Source organism: Somniosus microcephalus, unplaced genomic scaffold (genome assembly GCF_052327205.1).
Source record: "Somniosus microcephalus isolate GS21.2 unplaced genomic scaffold, FLI_Smic_1.0 unresolved_chr7, whole genome shotgun sequence".
NCBI lineage: Eukaryota > Metazoa > Chordata > Chondrichthyes > Squaliformes > Somniosidae > Somniosus > Somniosus microcephalus.
This window is the reverse complement of record NW_028225185.1, coordinates 34855661-34879993: the sequence shown is the minus strand read 5'-3', so window position 1 is coordinate 34879993 and position 24333 is coordinate 34855661. Positions and strand designations below refer to the sequence as shown.

At 54.3% G+C, this 24333-nt stretch overlaps 1 protein-coding gene across 1 annotated transcript in view; it reads left to right on the top strand.

The window, feature by feature from the left end:
• LOC147086787 (plexin A3-like) overlaps positions 1–24333 on the top strand; it is a 220182-nt gene that overhangs the window by 3540 nt on the left and 192309 nt on the right. Inside the window, exon 2 of the mRNA XM_085978971.1 lies at positions 22067–22249. Within this exon, the coding sequence (XP_085835097.1) occupies positions 22067–22249 (183 nt within the window). The remainder of the gene's footprint in view (positions 1–22066; positions 22250–24333) is intronic.

The window sequence follows — 24333 nt, the reverse complement described above, 5'->3', positions numbered from 1 at the left end:
CCCTATCTCTGTAACCTCCTCCAGCCCCTACAACCCTCCCTATCTCTGTAACCTCCTCCAGCCACTACAACCCTCCCTATCTCTGTAACCTCCTCCAGCCCTCTACAACCCTCCCTATCTCTGTAACCTCCTCCAGCCCCTACAACCCTCCCTATCTCTGTAACCTCCTCCTGCCCCTACAACCCTCCCTATCTCTGTAACCTCCTCCAGCCCCCTACATCCCTCCCTATCTCTGTAACCTCCTCCAGCCCCTACAACCCTCCCTATCTCTGTAACCTCCTCCAGCCACTACAACCCTCCCTATCTCTGTAACCTCCTCCAGCCCTCTACAACCCTCCCTATCTCTGTAACCTCCTCCAGCCTCTACAACCCTCCCTAACTCTGTAACCTCCTCCAGCCCCCGACAACCCTCCCTATCTCTGTAACCTCCACCAGCCCCTTACAACACTCCCTGTCTCTGTAACCTCCTCCTGCCCCTACAACCCTCCCTATCTCTGTAACCTCCTCCAGCCCCTACAACCCTCCCTATCTCCGTAACCTCCTCCAGCCCGTACAACCCTCCCTATCTCTGTAACCTCCTCCAGCACCTACAATCCTCCCTACCTTTGTAACCTCGTCCAGCCCCTACAACCCTCCCTATCTCTGTAACCTCCTCCAGCCCCTACAACCCTCCCTATCTCTGTAACGTCCTCCAGCCCCTACAACCCTCCCTATCTCTGTAACCTCCTCCAGACCCTACAACCCTCCCTATCTCTGTAACCTCCTCCAGCCCCTACAACCCTCCCTATCTCTGTAACCTCCTCCAGCCCCCTACAACCCTCCCTATCTCTGTAACCTCCTCCAGCCCCTACAAACCTCCCTATCTCTGTAACCTCATCCAGCCCCTACAACCCTCCTTATCTCTGTAACCTCCTCCAGCCCTACAAACCCTCCCTATCTCTGTAACCTCCTCCTCCCTAACTCTGTAACCTCCTCCAGCCCCTACACCTTCCCTATCTCTGTACCTCCTCCAGCCCCCACAACCCTCCTATCTCTGTAACCTCCTCCAGCCCCTACAACCCTCCCTATCTCTGTAACCTCCTCCAGTCCCTACAACCCTCCCTATCTCTGTAACCACCTCCAGCCCCCACAACACTCCCTGTCTCTGTAACCTCCTCCTGCCCCTACAACCTCCCTATCTCTGTAACCTCCTCCAGCTCCCTACAACCCTCCTATCTCTGTAACCTCCTCCAGCCCCTACAACCCTCCCTATCTCTGTAACCTCCTCCAGCCCCTACAACCCTCCCTATCTCTGTAACCTCCTCCAGCCCCCTACAACCCTCCATATCTCTGTAACCTCCTCCAGCCCCCTACAAACCTCCCTATCTCTGTAACCTCATCCAGCCCTACAACCCTCCTTATCTCTGTAACCTCCTCCAGCCCTACAACCCTCCCTATCTCTGTAACCTCCTCCAGCCCCTACAACCCTCCCCTAACTCTGTAACCTCCTCCAGCCCCTACAACCTTCCTATCTCTGTAACCTCCTCCAGCCCCCACAACCCTCCTATCTCTGTAACCTCCTCCAGCCCCCTACAACCCTCCCTATCTCTGTAACCTCCTCCAGTCCCTACAACCCTCCCTGTCTCTGTAACCACCTCCAGCCCCCACAACACTCCCTGTCTCTGTAACCTCCTCCTGCCCCTACAACCCTCCTATCTCTGCAACCTCCTCCAGCCCCCTACAACCCTCCCTATCTCTGTAACCTCCCCAGCCCCTACAACCCTCCCTATCTCTGTAACCTCCTCCAGCCCCTACAACCCTCCCTATCTCTGTAACCTCCTCCAGCCCTCTACAACCCTCCCTATCTCTGTAACCTCCGCCAGCCCTACAACCCTCCCTATCTCTGTAACCTCCTCCAGCCACTACACCCCTCCCTAACTCTGTAACCTCCTCCAGCCCCCTACAACCCTCCCTATCTCTGTAACCTCCTCCAGCCCCTACAACACTCCCTGTCTCTGTAACCTCCTCCTGCCCCTACAACCCTCCCTATCTCTGTAACCTCCTCCAGCCCCTACAACCCTCCCTACCTCTGTAACCTCCTCCAGCACCTACAACCCTCCCTACCTTTGTAACCTCGTCCAGCCCCTACAACCCTCCCTATCTCTGTAACTTCTCCAGCCCCTACAACCCTCCCTATCTCTGTAACCTCCTCCAACCCTACAACACTCCCTATCTCTGTAACCTCCTCCAGCCCCTACAACCCTCCCTACTCTGTAACTTCCTCCAGCCCCTACAACCCTCCCTATCTCTGTAACCTCCTCAGCCCCTACAACCCTCCCTATCTCTGTAACCTCCTCCAGCCCCCTACAACCTCCCTATCTCTGTAACTTCCTCCAGCCCCTACAACCCTCCCTATCTCTGTAACTTCCTCCAGCCCCTACAACCCTCCCTATCTCTGTAAGTTCTCCAGCCCCTACAACCCTCCCTATCTCTGTAACTTCCTCCAGCCCCTACAACCCTCCCTATCTCTGTAACTTCCTCCAGCCCCTACAAGCCTCCTATCTCTGTAACCTCCTCCAACCCTACAACCCTCCCTATCTCTGTAACCTCCTCCAGCCCCTACAACACTCCCTATCTCTGTAACCTCCTCCAGTCCCCTACAACCCTCCCTATCTCTGTAACCTCCTCCAGTCCCCTACAACCCTCCCTATCTCTGTAACCTCCTCCAGCCCCTACAACCCTCCCTATCTCTGTAACCTCCTCCAGCCCCTACAACCCTCCCTATCTCTGTAACCTCCTCCAGTCCCCTACAACCCTCCCTATCTCTGTAACCTCCTCCAGTCCCTACAACCCTCCCTATCTCTGTAACCTCCTCCAGTCCCCTACAACCCTCCCTATCTCTGTAACCTCCTCCAGCCCCTACAACCCTCCCTATCTCTGTAACCTCCTCCAGCCCCTACAACCCTCCCTATCTCTGTAACCTCCTCCAGTCCCCTACAACCCTCCCTATCTCTGTAACCTCCTCCAGTCCCCTACAACCCTCCCTATCTCTGTAACCTCCTCCAGTCCCCTACAACCCTCACAGATATCTGCGCTCCTCCAGTTCTGGCCTCTCGCGCATCACCCCGATTTCCATCGCTCCACCAATGGCGACCGCGCCAGGGCCCCGAGCTCTGGAGTTCCCTCCCTAAACCTCTCCTCCCCTCTCTCTCCTCCGTTAAGACGCTCCTTAAATCCGACCTCTTTGACCCAGCTTTTGGTCGCCGGTCCCCAATATGTGGCTTGGGGTCAAATTTTGTCTGATTTACGTTCCTGTGAAGCGCCTTGGGACATTTTACTACGTTAAAGGCGCTATATAAATGCAGGTGTTTGTTCTTGTTGTGACCTCTGCAAGGGCCTATCCCGGCAACATTGTGGGGTGGGGAGTCACTAGATATCAATCAGGAGCGGGAACCCTGGCTGATGTAAAGGGGAGATTGACCAGAATGGTACCGGGGATGAGAGACTTCAGTGATGCGGAGAGACTGGAGAAGATGGGGTTGTTCTCCTTAGAGCAGAGAAGGTTAAGGGGAGATTGACCAGAATGGTACCAGGGATGAGGGACTTCAGTGATGTGGAGAGACTGGAGAAGCTGGGATTGTTCTCCTTAGAGCAGAGAAGGTTAAGGGGAGATTGACCAGAATGGTACCAGGGATGAGGGACTTCAGTGATGTGGAGAGACTGGAGAAGCTGGGGTTGTTCTCCTTAGAGCAGAGAAGGTTAAGGGGAGATTGACCAGAATGGTACCAGGGATGAGGGACTTCAGTGATGTGGAGAGACTGGAGAAGCTGGGGTTGTTCTCCTTAGAACAGAGAAGGTTAAGGGGAGATTGACCAGAATGGTACCAGGGATGAGAGACTTCAGTGATGTGGAGAGACTGGAGAAGCTGGGGTTGTTCTCCTTAGAGCAGAGAAGGTTAAGGGGAGATTGACCAGAATGGTACCAGGGATGAGGGACTTCAGTGATGTGGAGAGACTGGAGAAGCTGGGATTGTTCTCCTTAGAGCAGAGAAGGTTAAGGGGAGATTGACCAGGATGGTACCAGGGATGAGGGACTTCAGTGATGCGGAGAGACTGGAGAAGCTGGGATTGTTCTCCTTGGAGCAGAGAAGGTTAAGGGGAGATTGACCAGAATGGTACCGGGGATGAGGGACTTCAGTGATGTGGAGAGACTGGAGAAGCTGGGATTGTTCTCCTTAGAGCAGAGAAGGTTAAGGGGAGATTGACCAGAATGGTACCAGGGATGAGGGACTTCAGTGATGTGGAGAGACTGGAGAAGCTGGGGTTGTTCTCCTTAGAGCAGAGAAGGTTAAGGGGAGATTGACCAGAATGGTACCGGGGATGAGGGACTTCAGTGATGTGGAGAGACTGGAGAAGCTGGGGTTGTTCTCCTTAGAGCAGAGAAGGTTAAGGGGAGATTGACCAGAATGGTACCGGGGATGAGGGACTTCAGTGATGTGGAGAGACTGGAGAAGCTGGGGTTGTTCTCCTTAGAGCAGAGCAGGTTAAGGGGAGATTGACCAGAATGGTACCGGGGATGAGGGACTTCAGTGATGTGGAGAGACTGGAGAAGCTGGGATTGTTCTCCTTAGAGCAGAGAAGGTTAAGTGGAGATTGACCAGAATGGTACCAGGGATGAGGGACTTCAGTGACGTGGAGAGACTGGAGAAGCTGGGATTGTTCTCCTTAGAGCAGAGAAGGTTAAGGGGAGATTGACCAGAATGGTACCAGGGATGAGGGACTTCAGTGATGTGGAGAGACTGGAGAAGCTGGGGTTGTTCTCCTTGGAGCAGAGAAGGTTTAGAGGAGATTGACCAGAATGGTACCAGGGATGAGGGACTTCAGTGACGTGGAGAGACTGGAGAAGCTGGGGTTGTTCTCCTTAGAGCAGAGAAGGTTAAGGGGAGATTTAATAAGGGGAGGTGGGCGTGAGGGATGGGGCGAGGGGTGAAGGGGAACGGTGGGGCTGGTGGAGCGAGACGGGAGGGGAGTGAGGAAACTCTGCCCCTGCAAGTGAGGAGAAGAGAAACTGGGAGTAATTTATTTTGCGAAGATATCGGGAGAGGATTTCCAGGAAGAGATTTAATTTGGGCTGCAGTGGTTTTGCGGTGGCCAACAATAACAGATCCTGGAGTTAGTAACAAGTTGCCCCGTCCCACAGGACATCTTATCTCTGCAGGCTGGGAGATAGATGTTGCTGAATAAGAGATAACTGTAGCTATTTGCTGGTGTTAAGTAGTCCAGGGAGACCTGGGAGATTGAAGACACACCACATTATCTGCACAGGAACCTGTGCTTAAGCAAACACGAGAGACTTTTCTACCAACATTCACTGTCAGGATTGTATCCGTACTTTATGAGGCATTTAATGCAAGGGTTGGATCACTTTTCAGTCACTTCGTTCTCCCATCAAACACTCCCAGGGCAGGTACAGCACGGGTTAGATACAGAGTAAAGCTCCCTCTACACTGTCCCATCAAACACTCCCAGGGCAGCTACAGCACGTGTTAGATACAGCGTAAAGCTCCCTCTACACTGTCCCCATCAAACACTCCCAGGGCAGGTACAGCACGGGTTAGATACAGAGTAAAGCTCCCTCTACACTGTCCCATCAAACACTCCCAGGGCAGGTACAGCACGGGTTAGACACAGAGTAAAGCTCCCTCTACACTGTCCCCATCAAACACTCCCAGGGCAGGTACAGCACGGGTTAGATACAGAGTAAAGCTCCCTCTACACTGTCCCCATCAAACACTCCCAGGGCAGGTACAGCACGGGTTAGATACAGAGTAAAGCTCCCTCTACACTGTCCCCATCAAACACTCCCAGGGCAGGTACAGCACGGGTTAGATACAGAGTAAAGCTCCCTCTACACTGTCTCATCAAACACTCCCAGGGCAGGTACAGCACGGGTTAGATACAGAGTAAATCTCCCTCTACACTGTCCCATCAAACACTCACAGGGCAGATACAGCACGAGTTAGATACAGAGTAAATCTCCCTCTACACTTTCCCATCAAACACTCCCAGGGCAGGTACAGCACGGGTTAGATACAGAGTAAAGCTCCCTCTACACTGTCCCCATCAAACACTCCCAGGGCAGGTACAGCACGAGTTAGATACAGAGTAAATCTCCCTCTACACTGTCCCCATCAAACACTCCCAGGGCAGGTACAGCACGGGTTAGATACAGAGTAAAGCTCTCTCTACACTGTCCCATCAAACACTCCCAGGGCAGGTACAGCACGGGTTAGACACAGAGTAAAACTCCCTCTACACTGTCCCCATCAAACACTCCCAGGGCAGGTACAGCACGGGTTAGACACAGACTAATCATGCCCCTCAATTAGGGAGGCTTCTGCTTACTGTCCACTGACCCTTGTTGGGAGGCCCACCTGTGTGGAAGTTGGGCGAGGCCACGATTGTGCGGATCTGCGATGCCCTCCAGAGTCGAATAGCCTGCTGAGCTTCGTTGCCTGGGGTCAAAACGTGAAGAGCAGCCACTGGCGGGGAGATGTACAGGAGGGCTGCACCAGCACGCCAGGAACTGTTTACAACCCCACCGAGCCAAGAGTAAAAATGGTGAATAGCTAGGAACGGTGGAGGTCCAAAGAGATTCAGGGGTCCTTGTACACAGATGTCTAACATGTCCTGGTCAGGTACAAGAGAGATAATGACAAAGGCTAATGGAATGTTAGCCTTTATAACTCGAGGGCTGGAATATAAAGGGGAGGGAGTTATGCTACAGCGATACAAAACCCTAGTTAGACCACACCTGGAGCACTGTGAGCAGTTCTGGGCCCCACACCTTCGGAAGGATATATTGGCCTTGGAGGGAGTGCAGCGTAGGTTTACCAGAATAATACCTCCTGTTCCTAATGTAACAGGCTCGAGGGGGCTGAATGGCCTCCTCCTGTTCCTAATGTAACAGGCTCGAGGGGCTGAATGGCCTCCTCCTGTTCCTTATGTAACAGGCTCGAGGGGGCTGAATGGCCTCCTCCTGTTCCTAATGTAACAGGCTCGAGGGGGCTGAATGGCCTCCTCCTGTTCCTAATGTAACAGGCTCGAGGGGGCTGAACGGCCTCCTCCTGTTCCTAATGTAACAGGCTCGAGGGGGCTGAACGGCCTCCTCCTGTTCCTAATGTAACAGGCTCGAGGGACTGAATGGCCTCCTCTTGTTCCTAATGTAACAGGCTCGAGGGGGCTGAATGGCCTCCTCCTGTTCCTAATGTAACAGGCTCGAGGGGGCTGAATCACCTCCTCCTGTTCCTAATGTAACAGGCTCGAGGGGCTGAACGGCCGCCTACTGTTCCTAATCTAACAGGCTCGAGGGGGTTGAACGGCCTCCTCCTGTTCCTAATGTAACAGGCTCAAGGGGCTGAATGGCCTCCTCCTGTTCCTAATGTAACAGGCTCAAGGGGCTGAATGGCCTCGTCTTGTTCCTAATGTAACAGGCTCGAGGGCCTGAATGGCCTCCTGTTCCTAATGTAACAGGCTCGAGGGGCTGAATGGCCTCCTCCTGTTCCTAATGTAACAGGCTCGAGGGGCTGAATGGCCTCCTCCTGTTCCTAATGTAACAGGCTCGAGGGGCTGAATGGCCTCCTCCTGTTCCTAATGTAACAGGCTCGAGGGGGCTGAATGGCCTCCTCCTGTTCCTAATGTAACAGGCTTGAGGGGCTGAATAGCCTCCTCCTGTTCCTAATGTAACAGGCTCGAGGGGCTGAATGGCCTCCTGTTCCTAATGTAACAGGCTCGAGGGGGCTGAACGACCTCCTCCTGTTCCTAATGTAACAGGCTCGAGGGGGCTGAACGGCCTCCTCCTGTTCCTAATGCAACAGGCTCGAGGGGCTGAATGGCCTCCTTCTGTTCCTAATGTAACAGACTCGAGGGGGCTGAATGGCCTCCTCCTGTTCCTAACGTAACAGGCTCGAGGCGGGCTGAACGGCCACCTCCTGTTCCTGTGTTGCGGAGATCTCTGGCAGAGATCGGAGGCTCTTCGCTCCTTCTCCAGTTGGCTTGTTGCTGCAGAGCCTGTTGTGGACATTCCTCGGGGAGCGTCAGGAGACGCCAGCACGTCCCAGCTGGCTCCCACAGAGAACGGGAGGCTCCCATCGGTAAACAAACCCAGGAACGACTGACGGCGAATCTGGTTTGCAAATCCCTGCAGTGCTGAGGTGGGGAGGGGATAGAAATGGGAATCAAAATCATTTTGGATCGAGAGGACGCGCATTCTTCCGACGCCTTTCACCACCTCCGGACGTCCCAAAGCACTTCGCAGCCTTCCCGCCACCGACTCCATCCCTCTCCCTGGCGTCTGTCTGAGGCCGAACCGCGCCATTCGAGGCCTTGTGTGTCGTGGTTGACCCCGAGAGGAGCTCCCGACCACATCTCCGCTCACGTCCCCGAGGCCATCCATTTCCACCTCCGCAACTTCGCCCGTCACCGCCCCTGCCTCAGCTCGTCCGCTGCTGAAACCCTCATCCCGTGCCTTTTGTCTCCTCCGGACTCGACTATTCTGACCCTCTACCACCCGGCCTCGCACCTTCCACCCTCCGTAGCCATCAGCTCATCTAAAACTCTGCTGTTCCCCGTGTCCTAACTCGCCCCGTAGTCCCGTTCGCTGACCTAAACTGGCTCCCAGTCCGGCAACGCATCAATTTACTCATCCTTGTCTTCAAATCCCTACGTGGCCTCCTCGCTCCCCTCTCCCTCGCTCTGTAACTGCCTCCAGCCCCCTACAACCCTCCCTATCTCTGTAACCTCCTCCAGCCCCTACAACCCTCCCTATCTCTGTAATCGCCTCCAGCCCCTACAACCCTCCCTATCTCTGTAACCTCCTCCAGCCCCTACAACCCTCCCTATCTCTGTAACCTCCTCCAGCCCCCTACAACCCTCCCTATCTCTGTAACCTCCTCCAGCCCCCTACAATCCTCCCTATCTCTGTAACCTCCTCCAGCCCCCTACAACCCTCCCTATCTCTGTAACCTCCTCCATCCCCACAACCCTCCCTATCTCTGTAACCTCCTCCAGCCCCTACAACCCTCCCTATCTCTGTAACCTCCTCCAGCCCCTACAACCCTCCCTATCTCTGTAACCTCCTCCAGCCCCTACAACCCTCCCTATCTCTGTAACCTCCTCCAGCCCCTACAACCCTCCCTATCTCTGTAACCTCCTCCAGCCCCGACAACCCTCCCTATCTCTGTAACCTCCTCCAGCCCCCTACAACCCTCCCTATCTCTGTAACCTCCTCCAGCCCCCTACAATCCTCCCTATCTCTGTAACCTCCTCCAGCCCCCTACAACCCTCCTTATCTCTGTAACCTCCTCCAGCCCCCGACAACCCTCCCTATCTCTGAAACCTCCTCCAGCCCCTACAACCCTCCCTAACTCTATAACATCCTCCAGCCCCTACAACCCTCCCTATCTCTGTAACCTCCTCCAGCCCCTACAACCCTCCCTATCTCTGTAACCTCCTCCAGCCGCTACAACCCTCCCTATCTCTGTAATCTCCTCCAGCCCCTACAACCCTCGCTAACTCTGTAACCTCCTCCAGCCCCTACAACCCTCCCTATCTCTGTAACCTCCTCCAGCCCCACAACCCTCCCTATCTCTGTAACCTCCTCCAGCCCCTACAACCCTCCCTATCTCTGTAACCTCCTCCAGCCCCTACAACCTTCCCTATCTCTGTAACCTCCTCCAGCCCCACCACCCTCCCTATCTCTGTAACCTCCTCCAGCCCCTACAACCCTCCCAACTCTGTAATCTCCTCCAGCCCCCTACAACCCTCCCTATCTCTGTAACCTCCTCCAGCCCCTACAGCCCTCCCTATCTCTGTAACCTCCTCCAGCCCCGACAACCCTCCCTATCTCTGTAACCTCCTCCAGCCCCCTGCAACCCTCCCAGATCTCTGTAATCTCCTCCAGCCCCTACAACCCTCCCTATCTCTGTAACCTCTTCCAGCCCCACAACCCTCCCTATCTCTGTAACCTCCTCCAGCCCCACAACCCTCTCTATCTCTGTAACCTCCTCCAGCCCCTACAACCCTCCCTATCTCTGTAACCTCCTCCAGCCCGTACAAGCCTCCCTATCTCTGTAAACTCCTCCAGCCCCTACAAGCCTCCCTATCTCTGTAACCTCCTCCAGACCCTACAACCCTCCCTATCTCTGTAACCGCCTACAGCCCCTACAACACTCCCTATCTCTGTAACCTCCTCCAGCTCCTACAACCCTCCCTATCTCTGTAACCCCCTCCAGCCCTACAACCATCCCTATCTCTGTAACCCCCTCCAGCCCTACAACCCTCCCTATCTCTGTAAACCTCCTCCAGCCCCTACAACCCTCCCTATCTCTGTAACCTCCTCCAGCCCCTACAACCCTCCCTATCTCTGTAACCTCCTCTAGCCCCTACAACCCTCCCTATCTCTGTAATCTCCTCCAGCCCCTACAACCCTCGCTAACTCTGTAACCTCCTCCAGCCCCTACAACCCTCCCTAACTCTATAACATCCTCCAGCCCCTACAACCCTCCCTATCTCTGTAACCTCCTCCAGCCCCTACAACCCTCCCTATCTCTGTAACCTCCTCCAGCCGCTACAACCCTCCCTATCTCTGTAATCTCCTCCAGCCCCTACAACCCTCGCTAACTCTGTAACCTCCTCCAGCCCCTACAACCCTCCCTATCTCTGTAACCTCCTCCAGCCCCACAACCCTCCCTATCTCTGTAACCTCCTCCAGCCCCTACAACCCTCCCTATCTCTGTAACCTCCTCCAGCCCCTACAACCTTCCCTATCTCTGTAACCTCCTCCAGCCCCACCACCCTCCCTATCTCTGTAACCTCCTCCAGCCCCTCCAACCCTCCCAACTCTGTAATCTCCTCCAGCCCCCTACAACCCTCCCTATCTCTGTAACCTCCTCCAGCCCCTACAGCCCTCCCTATCTCTGTAACCTCCTCCAGCCCCTACAACCCTCCCTATCTCTGTAACCTCCTCCAGCCCCGACAACCCTCCCTATCTCTGTAACCTCCTCCAGCCCCCTGCAACCCTCCCAGATCTCTGTAATCTCCTCCAGCCCCTACAACCCTCCCTATCTCTGTAACCTCTTCCAGCCCCACAACCCTCCCTATCTCTGTAACCTCCTCCAGCCCCACAACCCTCTCTATCTCTGTAACCTGCTCCAGCCCCTACAACTCTCCCTATCTCTGTAACCTCCTCCAGCCCGTACAAGCCTCCCTATCTCTGTAAACTCCTCCAGCCCCTACAAGCCTCCCTATCTCTGTAACCTCCTCCAGACCCTACAACCCTCCCTATCTCTGTAACCGCCTACAGCCCCTACAACCCTCCCTATCTCTGTAACCTCCTCCATCCCCACAACCCTCCCTATCTCTGTAACCTCCTCCAGCCCCTACAACCCTCCCTATCTCTGTAACCTCCTCCAGCCCCTACAACCCTCCCTATCTCTGTAACCTCCTCCAGCCCCTACAACCCTCCCTATCTCTGTAACCTCCTCCAGCCCCTACAACCCTCCCTATCTCTGTAACCTCCTCCAGCCCCGACAACCCTCCCTATCTCTGTAACCTCCTCCAGCCCCCTACAACCCTCCCTATCTCTGTAACCTCCTCCAGCCCCCTACAATCCTCCCTATCTCTGTAACCTCCTCCAGCCCCCTACAACCCTCCTTATCTCTGTAACCTCCTCCAGCCCCCGACAACCCTCCCTATCTCTGAAACCTCCTCCAGCCCCTGCAACCCTCCCTAACTCTATAACATCCTCCAGCCCCTACAACCCTCCCTATCTCTGTAACCTCCTCCAGCCCCTACAACCCTCCCTATCTCTGTAACCTCCTCCAGCCGCTACAACCCTCCCTATCTCTGTAATCTCCTCCAGCCCCTACAACCCTCGCTAACTCTGTAACCTCCTCCAGCCCCTACAACCCTCCCTATCTCTGTAACCTCCTCCAGCCCCACAACCCTCCCTATCTCTGTAACCTCCTCCAGCCCCTACAACCCTCCCTATCTCTGTAACCTCCTCCAGCCCCTACAACCTTCCCTATCTCTGTAACCTCCTCCAGCCCCACCACCCTCCCTATCTCTGTAACCTCCTCCAGCCCCTACAACCCTCCCAACTCTGTAATCTCCTCCAGCCCCCTACAACCCTCCCTATCTCTGTAACCTCCTCCAGCCCCTACAGCCCTCCCTATCTCTGTAACCTCCTCCAGCCCCGACAACCCTCCCTATCTCTGTAACCTCCTCCAGCCCCCTGCAACCCTCCCAGATCTCTGTAATCTCCTCCAGCCCCTACAACCCTCCCTATCTCTGTAACCTCTTCCAGCCCCACAACCCTCCCTATCTCTGTAACCTCCTCCAGCCCCACAACCCTCTCTATCTCTGTAACCTCCTCCAGCCCCTACAACCCTCCCTATCTCTGTAACCTCCTCCAGCCCGTACAAGCCTCCCTATCTCTGTAAACTCCTCCAGCCCCTACAAGCCTCCCTATCTCTGTAACCTCCTCCAGACCCTACAACCCTCCCTATCTCTGTAACCGCCTACAGCCCCTACAACACTCCCTATCTCTGTAACCTCCTCGAGCTCCTACAACCCTCCCTATCTCTGTAACCCCCTCCAGCCCTACAACCATCCCTATCTCTGTAACCCCCTCCAGCCCTACAACCCTCCCTATCTCTGTAAACCTCCTCCAGCCCCTACAACCCTCCCTATCTCTGTAACCTCCTCCAGCCCCTACAACCCTCCCTATCTCTGTAACCTCCTCTAGCCCCTACAACCCTCCCTATCTCTGTAATCTCCTCCAGCCCCTACAACCCTCGCTAACTCTGTAACCTCCTCCAGCCCCTACAACCCTCCCTAACTCTATAACATCCTCCAGCCCCTACAACCCTCCCTATCTCTGTAACCTCCTCCAGCCCCTACAACCCTCCCTATCTCTGTAACCTCCTCCAGCCGCTACAACCCTCCCTATCTCTGTAATCTCCTCCAGCCCCTACAACCCTCGCTAACTCTGTAACCTCCTCCAGCCCCTACAACCCTCCCTATCTCTGTAACCTCCTCCAGCCCCCTACAACCCTCCCTATCTCTGTAACCTCCTCCAGCCCCTACAGCCCTCCCTATCTCTGTAACCTCCTCCAGCCCCTACAACCCTCCCTATCTCTGTAACCTCCTCCAGCCCCGACAACCCTCCCTATCTCTGTAACCTCCTCCAGCCCCCTGCAACCCTCCCAGATCTCTGTAATCTCCTCCAGCCCCTACAACCCTCCCTATCTCTGTAACCTCTTCCAGCCCCACAACCCTCCCTATCTCTGTAACCTCCTCCAGCCCCACAACCCTCTCTATCTCTGTAACCTGCTCCAGCCCCTACAACTCTCCCTATCTCTGTAACCTCCTCCAGCCCATACAAGCCTCCCTATCTCTGTAAACTCCTCCAGCCCCTACAAGCCTCCCTATCTCTGTAACCTCCTCCAGACCCTACAACCCTCCCTATCTCTGTAACCGCCTACAGCCCCTACAACACTCCCTATCTCTGTAACCTCCTCCAGCCCCTACAACCCTCCCTATCTCTGTAACCCCCTCCAGCCCTACAACCATCCCTATCTCTGTAACCCCCTCCAGCCCTACAACCCTCCCTATCTCTGTAAACCTCCTCCAGCCCCTACAACCCTCCCTATCTCTGTAACCTCCTCCAGCCCCTACAACCCTCCCTATCTCTGTAACCTCCTCTAGCCCCTACAACCCTCCCTATCTCTGTAACCTCCTCCAGCCCCTACAACCCTCCCTATCTCTGTAACCTCCGCCAGCCCCTACAACCCTCCCTATCTCTGTAACCTCCTCCAGCCCCCTACAACCCTCCCTATCTCTGTAACCTCCTCTAGCCCCTACAACCCTCCCAGATCTCTGCGCTCCTCCAATTCTGGCCTCTCGCGCATCCACCCGATTTCCATCACACCACCATTGGCGACCGCGCCAGGGCCCCCGAGCTCTGGAATTCCCTCCTTAAACCTCTCCGCCTCTCTCTCACCTCCTTTAAGACCCCCCTAACTTCTTTCCCCAGAGAGTGGTGAGAATGTGGAACTCGCTCCCACAGGGAGTGGTCGAGGCGAATAGTGTAGATGTATTTAAGGGGGAAGCTGGATAAACACACGAGGGAGAAAGGAATAGAAGGATATGGTGATGGGGTGAGATGAAGAGGGGGCGGGAGGAGGCTCGTGTGGAGCAGAAACACCGGCACAGAGCAGAGGGGCCGAATGGCCTGTTTCTGGGCTGTGCGTTCTAGGTAACTATGTTTATTTTTGTGAGAACTAAATCAGGGTTTTTCCGACGAGATCTCAGTCTCTCTGTCTCTCTCTCCACGGGGCTCAGAATACCCCAGGAGACGCCTCCAATCTTGTTTACAGTGGGATGGAGTTCAAGCAAACAGCAGCACATCCCAGAGGGAGATCAGGTGCCATGGTGACACTAGAAGACTGCAAGGTCACAAATGCAGGATTTCTTTAGGAGGGGGAAAAATGCCATCACCAAGACGGTCTAGTTCCACCAGCCCCTCCCCCCCCCTCGCCAACGTCGCCCGTCTCCACACCACCGCCCCCCCCCGCCTCAGCTCATCCGCTGCTGAAACCCTCACTCCTGCCTTTGTCACCTCCAGACTCGACGATTCCAACACAAAAGCAAAATACTGCGGATGCTGGAAACCTGAAATAAAAACACCAACATTAAATCTCCCCTTAACCTTCTCTGCTCCAAGGAGAACAACCCCAGCTTCTCCAGTCTCTTCACATCACTGAAGTCCCTCATCCCTGGTACCATTCTGATCAATCTCCCCTTAACCTTCTCTGCTCTAAGGAGAACAACCCCAGCTTCTCCAGTCTCTCCACATCACTGAAGTCCCTCATCCCTGGTACCATTCTGGTCAATCTCCCCTTAACCTTCTCTGCTCTAAGGAGAACAATCCCAGCTTCTCCAGTCTCTCCGCATCACTGAAGTCCCTCATCCCTGGTACCATTCTGGTCAATCTCCCCTTAACCTTCTCTGCTCTAAGGAGAACAATCCCAGCTTCTCCAGTCTCTCCACATCACTGAAGTCCCTCATCCCTGGTACCATTTTGGTCAATCTCCCCTTAACCTCCTCTGCTCTAAGGAGAACAATCCCAGCTTCTCCAGTCTCTCCACATCACTGAAGTCCCTCATCCCTGGTACCATTCTGGTCAATCTCCCCTTAACCTTCTCTGCTCCAAGGAGAACAATCCCAGCTTCTCCAGTCTCTCCACATCACTGAAGTCCCTCATCCCTGGTACCATTCTGGTCAATCTCCCCTTAACCTTAATACAAAAGCAAAATACTGCGGATGCTGGAAACCTGAAATAAAAACAGAAAATGCTGGAAATACTCAGCAGGTCAGGTATCATCCGTGGAGCGAGAAACAGAGTTAATGTTTCAGGTCGATGACCCTTCATCAGAACTGGAAAAAGCTGGAGATGGAAGAGGTTTTTAAGCGCGTGTCGGGGCTGGGAAAGGGGGGAGGGGAGGAAAGAACTAAAAGGCAGGCCTGTGATAGGCTGGAAGGCAGGAGAGATTAAGAGACATTAAGAGATGGTGCGAGGCAAAAGGAGATCGTAATGGGACTAGTCAAGAAACAAAGGATGGCTCCAGATGAGGTGTAAATGGCGATGGCAGAATCATCGACAGCTGCAATGTGAGAGAGAGGGTAAAAAAATTAAGGGCGGAGGTTATGGTCTGAAATTGTTGAACTCGATGTTGACTATTCCAACTATTCGACTATTCCCACGCTCTCCCGCCCGGCCTCACACCTTCCACCCTCCGTAACCATCAGCTCGTCTAAAACTCTGCTGCCCCCGTGTCCCAACTCGCACCGAGTCCTGTTCACCCATCAACCCCACTGTGCTCGCTGACCTACATTGGCTCACGGTCCATTTATCTCAATAACAACACCTCGGCCTAGAAATTCAGTAGCGCCCCGTTTGGGGTGCCAGCCTCGCCAGGGCGCCAAAAGTAGCGCCCCGGAAGTAGTCGCGGCCGCCCGCCGGAAATTCACTTTGCGCGCCCCAGAGGGAAGCGTGGCGCCGCTGGAGGCACCCCGCATCCCTCTTGGGGTGCTGCAGCTGAAGATTGCTGCGCAACGTGCCGCAGCAGCGGTACTGCAGGCCTTCCTCCCCTTCTTAAAGGGTAGGGGCCTGCTGCAGCACGATCGAGGATCGCGAGTGCCGGCAAAAGAGCCCGGCACCGAGGAGAAGTGCCGGGCTCTTGGAACGCAGTTGGCACTCCCCGGGGGGGGGGGCTCAGGAGGCCGGGGATGGCAGCGCGGAGAGGTGCTGGCAGGCGGCCAGCAAAAAAAATGGCCGCCCCGCACCTCTCCTTTAATGAGCGCCCCTACCGCCGCAGGTAGGCCCCCCTGAACCGTTCGCAAATAGCGTCCGGCGTTAAAGCAGGGGGCGCAACTAAATATCGCGATCGGGGCAGTAGCGGGGTGCTGTGCACACCGATGACGTCATCGGTAGCGGCGCAGCGCTAACGGCTAGCGCCGCCATTAGCGTCCCGCTAAATTTAGCGGGAGGCGTGGCCAGTAGCTTCCGACCCACTTAGCGCCCTCTTAAGGCGCTAACGGGTGGCGCAGCCCACTGAATTTCTAGGCCCTCGTATTTATCCGGCGCCTTTAACGTAGTAAAACGTCCCAAGGTGCTTCACAGGAGCGTAAATCCGACAAAATTCGACCCCGAGCCACATAAGGAGATATTAGGGACAGGTGACCAAAAGCTGGGTCCAAGAGGTTGGTTTTAAGGAGCGTCTTAAAGGAGTAGAGAGAGAGAGAGGCGGAGAGGTTTAGGGAGGGAATTCCAGAGGTTAGGGGCCCTGGCGCGGTCGCCAGTGGCGGAGTGATGGAAATCGGGGGGATGAGTTTTGGATGAGCTGAGGTTTATGGAGGGTGGGAGGTGGGAGGCTAGCCGGGAGAATGTTAGAACGGTGGAGTCTGCAGGTGACAAAGGCACGGCTAGCAACCCAGACAGTGCGCCAACTGTAAAAATGCAGGGCTATTATCCGCGCAAATTTACCATCCGTCTCCTCGTTCTACTCTTCTCCCAGCTTTCTCCCCCCCCCCCGCCACCGCCCCCCCACCCACGTGGGGCCCTTCTCCATTCCGGATGTTCCCAAAGGGCTCCCGCGGGTCAACATCTAGTCGAGGCTGGATTCAAACCTCCCCAATCTCAGGCACTGAAGGTTTTAGAACCCAGGGCACGGGGCCCCAGATTCCGCCTCTCGGCCTGTGCCCAAAGGCGGAGGAGCAAGGCCCGCAATCTCTGGTGGGGTGGGGGGCGCTTCAGTTGTTCTTGGGCACCCCTTGTGGTGGGGGGGTGGTGAGGGGTCAGGGAAGGGACGGAAATCAGCCATCGGTCGCTGCTGATCGCTATTCGGGGACCCCTTCCTCAACACCTCCACTGCGTAGCAGGCCTGACACAGACAGAACCGTGCATAGTTCTGGTCTCCTTACCTGAGGAAGGATATACTTGCCTTGGAGGCGCTACAGCGAAGGTTCACCAGACTGATTCCTGGGCTGTCCTATGAGGAGAGGTTGAGTAGACTGGGCCGATACTCTCTAGAGTTTAGAAGAATGAGAGGTGATCTCATTGAAACATATAAGATTCTGAGGGAGGGATTGACAGGGTAGATGCTGAGAGGCTGTTTCCCCTGGCTGGAGAGTCTAGAACCAGGGGTCACAGTCTCAGGATAAGGGGTCGGCCATTTTGGACTGAGATGAGGAGGAATTTCTTCACTCGGAGGGCGGTGAAACTTTGGAATTCTCTGCCCCAGAGGGCTGTGGAGGCTCAGTCGTTGAGTCTATTCAAGGATATACTCGTCCGCTGCTGAAACCCTCAACCCTGCCTTTGTCCCCTCCAGACTTGACTATTCCAACGCACTCCTGGCCGGCCTCCCACATTCCACCCTACGTAAACTTGAGGTGATCCAAAACTCGGCTGCCCCGTGTCCTAACTCGCACCGAGTCCTGTTCGCCCATCACCCCTGTGCTCGCTGACCTACATTGACTTCCAGTTAAGCAGCTCCTCGATTTCAAAATTCTCATCCTTGTTTTCAAATCCCTCAATGGCCTTGCCCCTCTCTATCTCTGTAACCTCCTCCAGCCCCCTACAACCCTCCCAATCTCTGTAACCTCCTCCAGCCTCCTACAACCCTCCCTATCCCTGTAACCTCCTCCAGCCCCTACAACCCTCCCTATCTCTGTAACCTCCTCCAGCCCTACAACCCTCCCTATCTCTGTAACCTCCTCCAGCCCCTACAACCCTCCCTATCTCTGTAACCTCCTCCAGCCCCTACAACCCTCCCTATCTCTGTAACCTCCTCCAGCCCCTACAACCCTCCCTATCTCTGTAACCGCCTCCAGCCCCTACAACCCTCCCTATCTCTGTAACCTCCTCCAGCCCCTACAACCCTCCCTATCTCTGTAACCTCCTCCAGCCCCTACAACCCTCCCTATCTCTGTAACCTTCTCCAGCCCCTACAACCCTCCCTATCTCTGTAACCTCCTTCAGCCCCAACAACCCTCCCTATCTCTGTCACCTCCTCCAGCCCCTACAACCCTCCCTATCTCTGTAACCTTCTCCAGCCCCTACAACCCTCCCTATCTCTGTAACCTCCTCCAGCCCCTACAACCCTCCCTATCTCTGTCACCTCCTCCAGCCCCTACAACCCTCCCTATCTCTGTAACCTCCTCCAGCCCCTACAACCCTCCCTATCTCTGTAATCTCCTCCAGCCCCTACAACCCTCCATATCTCTGTAACCTCCTCCAGCCCCTACAACTCTCCCTATCTCTGTAACCTCCTCCAGCCCCTACAACCCTCCCTATCTCTGTAACCTCCTCCAGCCCCTACAACCCTCCCTATCTCTGTAACCTCCTCCAGCCCCCTACAACCCTCCCTATCTCTGTAACCTCCTCCAGCCCCTACAACCCTCCCTATCTCTGAAACCACCTCCAGCCCCTACAACCCTCCCTATCTCTGTAACCTCCTCTAGCCCCTACAACCCTCCCTATCTCTGTAACCTCCTCCAGCCCCTACAACTCTCCCTATCTCTGTAACCTCCTCCAGCCCTACACCCTCCCTATCTCTGTAACCTCCTCCAGCCCCTACAACCCTCCCTATCTCTGTAACCTTCTCCAGCCCCTACAACCCTCCCTATCTCTGTAACCTCCTCCAGCCCCTACAACCCTCCCTATCTCTGTCACCTCCTCCAGCCCCTACAACCCTCCCTATCTCTGTAACCTCCTCCAGCCCCTACAACCCTCCCTATCTCTGTAATCTCCTCCAGCCCCTACAACCCTCCCTATCTCTGTAACCTCCTCCAGCCCCTACAACTCTCCCTATCTCTGTAACCTCCTCCAGCCCCTACAACCCTCCCTATCTCTGTAACCTCCTCCAGCCCCTACAACCCTCCCTATCTCTGTAACCTCCTCCAGCCCCTACAACCCTCCCTACCTCTGTAACCTCCTCCAGCCCCTACAACCCTCCCTATTTCTGTAACCTTCTCCAGCCCCTACAACCCTCCCTATCTCTGTAACCTCCTCCAGCCCCCTACAACCCTCCCTATCTCTGTAACCTTCTCCAGCCCCTACAACCCTCCCTATCTCTGTAACCTTCTCCAGCCCCCTACAACCCTCCCTATCTCTGTAACCTTCTCCAGCCCCTACACCCCTCCCTATCTCTGTAACCTCCTCCAGCCCCTACAACCCTCCCTATCTCTGTAACCTCCTCCAGCCCCTACAACCCTCCCTATCTCTGTAACCTCCTCCAGCCCCTACAACCCTCCCTATCTCTGTAACCTCCTCCAGCCCCCTACAACCCTCCCTATCTCTGTAACCTCCTCCGGCCCCTACAACCTTCCCTATCTCTGTCAACTCCTCCAGCCCCTACAACCCTCCCTATCTCTGCAACCTTCTTCAGCCCCTACAACCCTCCCTATCTCTGTAACCTCCTCCAGCCCCTACAACCCTCCCTATCTCTGTAACCTCCTCCAGCCCCTACAACCCTCCCTATCTCTGTAACCTCCTCCAGCCCCCTACAACCCTCCCTATCTCTGTAACCTTCTCCAGCCCCTACAACCCTCCCTATCTCTGTAACATCCTCCAGCCCCTACAACCCTCCCTATCTCTGTAACCTCCTCCAGCCCCTACAACCCTCCCTATCTCTGTCACCTCCTCCAGCCCCTACAACCCTCCCTATCTCTGTAACCTCCTCCAGCCCTACAGCCCTCCCTATCTCTGTAACCTCCTCCAGCCCCTACAACTCTCCCTATCTCTGTAACCTCCTCCAGCCCCACAACCCCCCGAGATATCTGTACTCCTCTAATTCTGCCCTCTTGAGCATCCCTGATTATAATCACTCAACCTTGGCGGCCGTGCCTTCAGCTGCCGAGGCCCTAAGCTCTGGAATTCCCTCCCTAAACCTCTCCGCCTCTCTCTCTCCTCCTTTAAGACGCTCCTTAAAACCGACCTCTTTGACCAAGCCTTTGGTCACCTGCCCTAATTTCTCCTTATGTGGCTCGGTGTTGAATGTTTTGTCTTATAACACTCCTGTGATGTTTTACTACGTTAAAGGCACTATATAAATACAAGTTGTTGTTGTTGATCGATATTTGGAGACTCGGGGATTCGAGGGATATGGGGATCGGGCGGGAAAGAGGAGTTGAGGCTGAAGGTAAGCATGCAGGTGCAGCAGGCGGTTAAGAAGGCAAATGGTATGTTGGCCTTCGTAGCGAGAGGATTCGAGTACAGGAACAAGGATGTCTTGCTGCAGTTGTACAGGGCCTTGGTGAGACCACATCTTGAGTATTGTGTGCAGTTTTGGTCGCCTTATCTGAGGAAGGATGTTCTTGCCATGGAGGGAGTGCAGCGAAGATTCACCAGGCTGATACCTGGGATGGCAGGAATGACGTATGAGGAGAGATTGGGTCGATTGGGCTTATACTCACTGGAGTTTAGACGAATGAGAGGGGAGCTCATTGAAACTTATAAAATTCTAACAGGACGACACAAAGCTGGGTGGGCGTGTGTGCAGTGAGGAGGATGCCGAGAAACTCCAGTGTGATTTGGACAGGTTGGGTGATTGGGCAGAAGCATGGCAGATGCAATATAACGTGGATAAATGCGAGGATATCCACTTTGGTGTCAAAAACAAGAAGGCAGATTATTATCTGAACGGCAATAGATTGGGAGAAGGGGAAGTGCAACGAGACCTGGGTGTCCTTGTGCACCAGTCGCTGAAGGTAAGCATGCAGGTGCAACAGGCGGTCAAGAAGGCAAATGGTATGTTGGCCTTCATAGCGAGAGGGTTCGAGTACAGGAACAAGGATGTCTTGCTGCAGTTGTACAGGGCCTTGGTGAGACCACACCTTGAGTATTGTGTGCAGTTTTGGTCGCCTTATCTGAGGAAGGATGTTCTTGCCATGGAGGGAGTGCAGCGAAGATTCACCAGACTGATACCTGGGATGGCAGGAATGACGTGTGAGGAGAGATTGGGTCGATTGGGCTTATATTCGCTGGAGTTCAGAAGAATGAGGGGATCTCATTGAAACTTATAAAATTCTAACAGGACTAGACAGACTAGATGCAGGAAGGATGTTCCCAATGGCGGGGGAGTCCAGAACCAGGGGTCACAGTCTAAGGATAAGGGGTAAGCCATTTAGGACAGAGATGAGGAGGAATTTCTTCACCCAGAGAGTGGTGAACCTGTGGAATTCTCTACCACAGAAGGCAGTAGAGGCCAATTCATTAAATATATTCAAGAAAGAGTTGGATATATTTCTTAAGGCTAAAGGGATCAAGGGATATGGGGAGAAAGCAGGGACAGGGTACTGAATTTGGATGATCAGCCATGATCTCATTAAATGGCGGAGCAGGCTCGAGGGGCCGAATGGCCTACTCCTGCTCCTATCTTCTATGTTTCTATGTTTCAAACTAAACCCCCCCCGCCAATGACCGAGTGCCGTGCGCCTCTTTCTCTTTGTCTTTTTGATTCCCGCAGCCTCTCCGGATCGAGGACGACTTCTGCGGCCAGGACTTCAACCAGCCGTTGGGGGGCACCCGGGCGGTGGAGGGGCTGCCGCTCTTCCAGGACCGGACGGACGGCATGACGGCGGTGGCCACCTACAATTATAACGAGCACACCGTGGTCTTCATCGGCACGAAGGCCGGCTACCTGAAGAAGGTGGGTCGCCGCCGGGGGTCGCTGGGCGGGAGAGGGGCAAATGGAATTTAACCCCGAAAAGCGTGAGGTGATGCATTTACATAGAAACATAGAAGATAGGAGCAGGAGCAGGCCATTCGGCCCCTCGAGCCAGCTCCGCCATTTAATGAGATCATGGCTGATCATCCAAATTCAGTACCCTGTCCCTGCCTTCTCCCCATATCCCTTGATCCCTTTAGCCTTAAGAAATATATCTAACTCCTTCTTGAATATATTTAATGAATTGGCCTCCACTGCCTTCTGTGGTAGAGAATTCCACAGGTTCACCACTCTCTGGGTGAAGAAATTCCTTCTCATCTCTGTCCTAAATGGCTTACCCCTTATCCTTAGACTGTGACCCCTGGTTCTGGACTCCCCCGCCATCGGGAACATCCTTCCTGCATCTAGTCTGTCTAGTCCTGTTAGAATTTTATATTTTGGGAGGACTAACAAGGCAAGGGAATACACAATGAATGGTAGGACCCTAGGAAGGACAGAGGATCAGAGGGACCATGGTGTGCATGTACATAGATCCCTGAAGGCAGCAGGACAGGTAGATAAGGTGGTTAAAAGTGCATATGGGATACTTGCCTTCATTAGCCGAGGCATAGAATATAAGAGCAGGGAGGTTATGATGGAGCTGTACAAAACGCTAGTTAGGCCACAGCTGGAATACTGTGTGCAGTTCTGGTCGCCACACTATAGGAAGGATGTGATTGCATTGGAGAGGGTGCAGAGGAGATTCCCCAGGATGTTACCTGGGCTGGAGCGCTTCAGCTATGAAGAGAGACTGGACAGGCTGGGGTTGTTTTCCTTAGAGCAGAGAAGGCTGAGGGGCGACCTGATTGAGGTGTACAAAATTATGAGGGGCATAGATAGAGTAGATAGAAAGGAACTTTTCCCCTTAGTAGAGGGGTCAATAACCAGGGGGCATAGTTTCAAGGTAAGGGGCAGGAGGTTTAGAGGGGATTTGAGGAAAAACTTTTTCACCCAGAGGGTGGTTGGAATCTGGAACTCACTGCCTGAAAGGGTGGTAGAGGCAGGAACCCTCACAACATTCAAGAAGCATTTAGATGAGCACTTGAAAGGCCACAGCATACAAGGCTACGGACCAAGTGCTGGGAAATGGGATTAGAATAGACAGGGCTTGATGGCCGGCGCGGACACGATAGGCCGAAGGGCCTCTTTCTGTGCTGTATAACTCTAGGAGGTCTGTGGCACAGAAGGAGGCCGCTCAGTCTGTCTTGACCGCGCAGGATCTTTGCACGCCGGGAGATTTGTACGAGGGGGTGTCTCATGTGTGCAACAAGCCATTAGGAAGGCAAATGGTATGTTGGCCTTCATTACAAGAGGATTTGAGTACAGGAGTAAAGAAGTCTTACTCCAATTATATAGGGCCTTGGTAAGACCACACCTTGAGTATTGTGTGCAGTTTTGGTCGCCTTATCTGAGGAAGGATGTTCTTGCCATGGAGGGAGTGCAGCGAAGATTCACCAGACTGATACCTGGGATGGCAGGAATGACGTATGAGGAGAGATTGGGTCGATTGGGCTTATACTCGCTGGAGTTTAGAAGAATGAGAGGGGATCTCATTGAAACTTATAAAATTCTAACAGGACTGGACAGACTAGATGCAGGAAGGATGTTCCCGATGGCGGGGGAGTCCAGAACCAGGGGTCACAGTCGAAGGATAAGGGGTAAGCCATTTAGGACAGAGATGAGGAGGAGTTGGATATATTTCTTAAGGCTAAAGGGATCAAGGGATATGGGGAGAAAGCAGGGACAGGGTACTGAATTTGGATGATCAGCCATGATCTCATTAAATGGCGGAGCAGGCTCGAGGGGCCGAATGGCCGACTCCTACTCCTATCTTCTATGTTTCTATGTCGGGACTGTCGTCTCAGAGATTGAGTAAACCAGGCCTGTATTCTCTTGAATTCAGAAGCGTGAGAGGGGATCTCATTCAAGCATACAAAATTATTACAGGGCTTGATAGGGTGGATGCTGGGAGAATGTTTCCCTTGGCTGGGGAGTCTAGAACCAGGGGCCACAGCCTCAGGATAAAG